This window comes from Etheostoma cragini, chromosome 8 (genome assembly GCF_013103735.1).
Source record: "Etheostoma cragini isolate CJK2018 chromosome 8, CSU_Ecrag_1.0, whole genome shotgun sequence".
NCBI classification, from domain to species: domain Eukaryota; kingdom Metazoa; phylum Chordata; class Actinopteri; order Perciformes; family Percidae; genus Etheostoma; species Etheostoma cragini.
In genome coordinates, this window is record NC_048414.1 from 13,388,382 (window position 1) to 13,395,738 (window position 7,357).

Genomic DNA, 7,357 nt, shown 5'->3' on the forward strand with positions numbered 1-7,357 from the left:
GAGGACCGCCCCAGGAAAAGAAGACCAAGAGTCACCTCTGCTGCTGAGGATAAGTTCATCCGTTCATAATTCCACAAGTGTTCATTCATAGTTTTGAGGCCTTCAGTGATTATCTACAATGTAAATAGTTATGAAAATAAAGAAAACACATTGAATGAGAGTGTGTCCCCAAACCTTTGGCCTCTAGGCCTACTTATATGAAAAATGAAATGTAGTGGAGTATGATGTAGTAAAGTAAGCCTACAAGTATTACTACCTCAAAAATGTACTGAAATAAAGTAGCCTACTTTAGTAAATGTAGTTATTTTCAACCGTTGTTAATGACTCACCACCCAGAGAGAAGTTGGGCTTGTTGGCCCAAAAGTTCTTCAAATTAATGGCATGTAGGCCAACCAATCTATAAAGCATTAGGCCTAGGGCATTATTGACCCTTGATAAAGTCATTACAACTTCTAAATCCGTTATAAAGGTTTAAATCTTTATCTGAAAGTGGAGCAACTCTCTACAGACTACATTTCCTTGTCCTTGTTAATTAGGATCCACTGTATTTACCAAGAAAATACACGAAGCCTGAACTAATTGTAGGCCTATCATGCCACTCTATCTTTTGTCCTATCTGCACTTTGGCGAAGCATTTAATGAACTCATTAGTCTCAGTCACGACCTAAAACTCCCCGCCTGGGCTGACAGAGCAGGCTGTGCAGTGTTTAGCTGTCGCTTTAAGACCGATTTCCCCCCATTGTCAAACAGTCGTGAGCAGGAAGAGGGAAACGAAAGCAGAGACCGAGGGAGCTCGACGTATTTAAACACGATGCTGCTGCCGCACAATAACGGTGACCACGGCTGGATGCAGTGGAGCGCGTCTGAAACCCGCTCAGTTAGAAAAGACGCACGGACACGGAGATCCCCGCGAGTGACCTTTTAAATTGGCTTGATGGTGTTTTAATTTACTAAACGGACAGTCCACAAAGTCGCTGCAGGATGATAAAATATAGACTTGTGAGACATGAAAGTGTCACCGCGGGTCATTGCCTCAGGAAATGATGACAGTCTCCTCCATCATCGCTTAGCTGTTTAGAGCGAAATTGCCTTCTCTTGCGGCCATTTCATCAAATGCTTATTAATTTAACACACGAAAAGCTTAAAGCGGCGTCTTGGAGGCTGTGGGAGCAGGTGCAGCGCGTCTTGGCTTCGGTCTGCCCGCAGGCAGCTTCGCAGGTAGCCGCTGCTGTGGATTCTGAAACCTAATCTGGATCTGGCTGGACATCAGATCTTTGACATGACATCCACTATAGAAAGGAAGACACTGGAAGCCAATGAGTAAGTAGGCTTGCTTAGGTATAAACAAAAGACAATATTCTTATTTCTGAAATAAAAAGACATTCAAGGACGTATGCGGCATCATTGTGACAACTATCTCACGTGCTATAACTGCAGATGGCTGATAGCATGAGGTCAGGATTCTCCTGCTGATGGGCAAGAAAAAGGACCACGTTCATTTCCAGAAGCAGATTGTTAAAAGTGTGTTTAACAGGGAATTAACATAGCTTAAGTAAGAAAAAGTTAAGTGTGTGACTATCATATATAGGCTATGTTGAATAAGGCATGATATGCTGTATACAAGTGGCATTTCTCCTTCAGCATCTGCCTGCCAGGGGTCAGTAATTACAAAAATGTGCATCCAAACATTATTTAAACATGAACTTTATTTGAACTTATAGGGGAAAAATGAAATACCAAATTTGTCAGGCTTCTATCTGGTGCACAAGATATCAACATTTAATTTTGAATAATAGTGATGCCACAAAAAACATGAAGAGGTCTTGGGTTTGAATATTTCTTTAACCATCATTAATGAAGAATTGGAACAACATATACAATATACATATACAGACAATGTAGAAGATGATTTTAACATTAAAGCTTCCTAATGGGAAGCAAAATTGAATTGTAAGGGCAATTAAAGTAGCATTTGTTTTGTGGCTAGAGCAATATCTGTTCCAATATCCAATGGCTCCCTCAGGTGGACAGCATCAAACTGCAATTGTAAGTAATTTAGGATGGACAGATTAGAATTAGTGGACAAATAAATGGCATTGCTATACCATTTTGAAAGTCTGGGCTCTCAGCTGTATTATTTTGAAAATCTCAAAATATGAAAAAAATTAACACACATTTTCAATCATATTCTCTTGTAGATAACAGGGGTAATTAATTGAATTAATTGAAAAAAACTAACATTTGGTGTATTCCTAGAATACATAAGATATTTTCTGACCAGTTTTCTTCCTGGTCTAGGGAGCCGGTGGATGAGGTCCTCCAGATGCCCCCGTCTCTGCTGACATGTGGTGGGTGTCAGCAGAGCATCGGTGACAGATTCTTCCTAAAGGCCATTGAGCAGTACTGGCATGAGGACTGCCTGAGCTGCGACCTGTGTGGCTGTCGACTCGGGGAGGTGGGCCGTCGGCTCTACTACAAGCTGGGAAGAAAACTATGTCGGAGAGACTACCTCAGGTTGGTCCGATGGTGCAATGTCGTAACATCATGATTTAATCAAGCAGTTTTTTAGTTAGCAGTTTTGTTTTTATTGTCATCAAATCCAAATAAAAGACCAACAACTGTGTCTATGTAACTGAAGCCTGTCATAGCCAGACCTCCATTGCTGTCAATCATCAATGAGCAACATTGTTGCATTAGGTGACATGTTTCTTCCCTACGATGAACATGGGCACTTTGAGTCAAATACACTGTTCTGGTTTTATAAATACTTACAAATCCACCAAAAGTCCTGGATAAAGTTGTGTTTAATCAAGTGACCACAAGCAGAAATAAGTAGTATTATTCCAGTATAAAGGTATATGGTCAGGGAAATAGAACCACAGTAGTTAGTCAAGGGATTCCATAAAGCTTAATGTTTTAGAGCTTCTCAGTATTATGTTGATATCTTCTCATCCATTCAGGCTTTTTGGTCAGGACGGTCTCTGTGCTTCCTGTGAGAAGAGGATTCGAGCATTTGAGATGACGATGCGTGTTCGGGACAAGGTTTACCATCTGGAGTGCTTCAAGTGTGCCGCCTGCCAGAAGCACTTCTGCGTGGGTGACCGCTACCTGCTGATCAACTCAGACATTGTGTGCGAGCAAGACATCTTTGAGTGGACCAAACTCAACAATAACATGGTTTAGCAGAATCTCTTGCTCAACATGAAGGATCGTCACCCTGTCTTTTTCCCATGCTGGCTTTGAGGGGAACAAGCCATTGGTAGACTGCAGACTGTGCAGGCTTTGTCATGCATCTGACATTTACATGGAATAATTTTAACATTAAAAGAGAGACTATATATTTGCATGGCTCCCCGTTAGAGACTAATGAAGACTGCACCAGCAATAAAAAAAGCTTTTCATTTAAGGCTTCATCCTTTAATACAAAATGCTTAAATACTGGAAATACATAAACATCCAATAATAGTCATTTGTTATACACTATGGAATTTTAGAACTTTAGCAATGAACAAAATTAAATCTTTGTCAAGTTTCTTGTAGTCAAACACTGTTTCATCACCACAGTCTGCTCCAGAGTCTGACGTGTTCAATGAGAATGTCAGTAGTTTTATTTTATGGACAGGTAATTTCCTGAGAATTATTACTAAATTTGTTTTGTTAATCTGAATCTGCAAAGTAACTTAAGTTATCAAAAAACTTTGACCAGTAAAAAGTCCTTTATATTTCCCTCTGAAACATGGGCCATTGGAGTAGAAAGAAATAGTGGCAGAAAATGGAAATACTCAAGTAGAAGTACCTCAAAATTATACTTAAGTACGTCCTTGAGTAAATGTACTTTCATTCCACCACTGGTAATAATTATAAAGGGAAAAATAGAAACTTCATCAAAGGAACTGCTCTATTTTATATCCAAATAAATATTGATTCATTATTGGAAGTTTAATATTCCATATATGTTGAATTATACTTGCATGTTCAACCTGCTGCACTGACTCTCTGCTTTTTATATGAGTAGTTTTGTATGAAAGTTAAATACACATAAAATAGTGATAATTGAATAGTAAATTACAGACCTGTAAAATTATTACCAGATTTTCATGTCACAATTGGAATAAAAAGTCCATATTGAAAAAAAGTCCTGATCAGAAGGATTGCACTGAATTGCCAGGTTCAATCGATTGTTCCCTCCAGTGATCGAGGTATCCAATGCAATACTGATTCTACTGACTTTTTGTCTTTTGTAATTGTTACACCTCTCTGGATATACACCTTTGGCTTTTTGAATATTCACTATTAAATAAATTTTAATTAGAGAAACATTGTTAATCTTTGGCGTGAGTGTCTTCCTGTGAGTTACAGAGAAACTTAAAAATCATTACAAGAAACAACTAAGACAGCCACCAATACACCAACAACAATCCAGACTACGAATTCTAAGCAGGTTTTAAGTATACTATACTTCAAGTAAACTGTTGAGAGACAGTGATCTCCCACAATGCAGTGCCAGAAAGAAACTAAGGAGCTTCTTACAATTGGAAAAAATGTTTCTTATATTGAATGTTTAATTGGCGGTTGTATTGAACAGTTGCAGTTTAACTGCTTTTGCACTGTGCACGTATTGTATCATTTCCTGTCATTAAAACTATGTTGGTTTCTTGTATACTAACTGCAAGCCAACAACAATACAAATATATAAAGATTAGCACATATTCAATACCCCACAAAAATAGTATTTATAAACCGGGACACAGCTATGACTGTTGCTGTGTTCAAAACAATAACAGCTGATTCATATGGTGAAGTAGTAGTTATACCAGTCTTAGCCAGAAGAGGTCACTAAAACATTCATTTATTCATAAATTCCAACCACAAGTAACAGTGAAGATATCAGAGTTGTTTTGGCTAGGTTTGTGGGATGGATGCAGCTTTTCCTCATAATAAACTCTCCTGGCAGGGCAAAAAAAGAATGAATTATTGAGAGAGAAACAGAAGAAATAATGATAATGACATCATGATGTTTTGGCCTGTAAGATTCACTGTCTCTGGCTTTCCCCTCCTTGCTGTCTGGTGGCTGGTGCCCTGACAGGGTCTCTGTTCTCTTCTTTATGTCTGCCAGCTGTCTACTCACTCTGACAGCAACAAGGCGGGCTCCTCTAGTGCCATCCCACAACCTCCTGCCATCCCCAGTTATATTTACAGGCATAACATCAATAATTGAATCCTTAAATTGCTTTGCGTGTGAGGTTGGGAACGAAGGCGCCTGACCGTACCATATTTGTGGATGAGAGAAGCAGCGTTAAATGACTTTAAAAAGTGAGTGAAAAATGTGATTTGAAACGTAGACAAAGGAGAGAGAGAAAAAGGAGAGAAGGGTAGTAAGGCAGAGCAACAACACACCAGGATGGTGTCTCTAGCGTGGCCCGACAGTGGGTTATTCATGGAAGAGGGAGGAGCGAAAGAACATATAGAATTAAAAACCCACCCAGGCTGAGATGACGCTTTAGCTACAAGAGAAGCTTATGGTGAAACTAACAAGATTTCCCACAACAGAGATGGGAATATGATATATATACATATGCACACATAGGGATACTGGGCCTTTGCTCATTTAGAGGTTTGCAGAGTCAAGAATTGTCAGTTTGGCATTAAGCAATGCTTGAGGAATGACTGCAAAGAAAAATCTACTACACGGTGGTCTCAACAACAAATCAGCTCCATATTGAAGACCAGGCTAAAGATATGTGTCATGAATAAATAACATATTAAGTACATAAACAATAGTTTTGGAAGGATCTCAGCAGTCGAAAACATCTACAACACTGGTGACATAGGACTGTTAACCCCTGTGCCTTGTTGATATTACTTCCTCATTGTTTGAGTTCTCACAAACCTCAATGCTGGGTGTAAAAAATAATAAAACTCATTTATTGTTCTTGTTTCTTCATTCGTCATTTTGGCTAAGCATGAACCACTATTCCTTTTATTTGTCATTTACAGACAAAGAAACGTGTTATCCTGCACAGTGATGTCGTTTGAGGTCAATTAACTCTAGCTCCCTGTTCGACCTCTAATGAACAAACTATTACACTGTATGATGTCAATAACAGACATCCCAATAGACAGATAGATAACCCTATTCAGCCGTGCTAGCAGCATGGCTTTTAGGATGGGGATGTTGATCGGTTGGTCGATCTGTCCAGACTGAAAGATCTCAACCGTGATTGAATGGATTACAGTGACATTTTATACGGACATTAAAGGTCCTCAGAAGATACATCCAACGGACTTTGGTGATTCCCTGATTTTCCTCTAGCGTCACCAACAAGTTGACATTTTGGGCTTTTAGTAACGAATCCGTTGGATGCATTGGCATAAAATGTGCTACAGATACCCATGATGCCTGGAGGAGGAAGCCTAGAGGTGATTTTCCTTATCTGTAGTTAGTGATTTCTGCTAATTACCCTCAATAAAAATAACAAACGTTAGCATGATAACGTGATAAACTAAGATGTGTGGGCATTTAGTCCAAGCACTGACTCACAGCCTCAAATAGCCACTAGCATGACTGTACACAGTTGGACCTCAAACAGAAGTAAAGCACATTTTTCTCAGGCATGGCATTAGTAACAAAAACTGATTTATAAATAATTCTCATACACTCAAGAAAAGTTAGTAAGTTTCAAGCTGGTGGTCAACATATATTATGTTTTTGAGCTACTAAGGAAAGCTTGGACTAGAACGAGAGTGTTGAAGGAGGGATTGGTAATCTTTATCTGTGGCACCCTTTCTACAAAGAGTTCACTGAGTTTAATGAGACTGGAGCTCAGGGGAAGCCAGGTCGCATCTCACGACATTCCCAAACACAACACACCGGCCTACAGAGACCCGTAGCATCAGCCAAGTGGCCTGCGTTGCATCGGCCAGCTCTCCTCTGTTGCCCTGCAGGCTGAGCTTTACCAGAGCACTGCCCTGACTTGCACAGCAGCCTCAGCAGGACTCAATAAAGCCCTGCGCCTCTTATGTCATCCCTACCAGCTGCACACAAGGCCGGGAGTGTAGTGCCGTGTTTGTGTGCTGAGGGAGGCCTGTTTCATCTCCAGTGCCCATGTCACAGCAGTCCTGTACGAGTAAACTTAAAAACATCCAGCTGTGGGCATGAAAACCAAGGAGACCTTCTGAGGATGAAACCGCAAGGCTCGCAGCTTGATTTTATCAAATAAATTACCCCACTGAAACAACCAGCACACATCAACCTCACTCTGCTGCAGTGTGCAGTGTGAACACCAGATGGCGGTTCTGGTCCAGGTAGATGTTCTTGAGGATAATGCACGAGAGAGAGAGAGAGAGAGAGAGAGAG

The 7,357-nt window shown here is 40.1% G+C and overlaps 1 protein-coding gene across 1 annotated transcript; it reads left to right on the forward strand.

Moving 5' to 3' along the window:
• Positions 1-670: 670 nt before the first annotated feature.
• On the forward strand, positions 671-4,322 carry lmo2 (LIM domain only 2 (rhombotin-like 1)). Its single transcript, XM_034880153.1, has 3 exons — positions 671-1,320; positions 2,299-2,514; positions 2,961-4,322. Exons 1-3 carry the CDS (start codon positions 1,280-1,282, stop codon positions 3,181-3,183), a joined length of 480 nt encoding a protein of 159 aa, XP_034736044.1. The 5' UTR covers positions 671-1,279; the 3' UTR covers positions 3,184-4,322.
• The last annotated feature ends 3,035 nt before the right edge of the window (positions 4,323-7,357 follow it).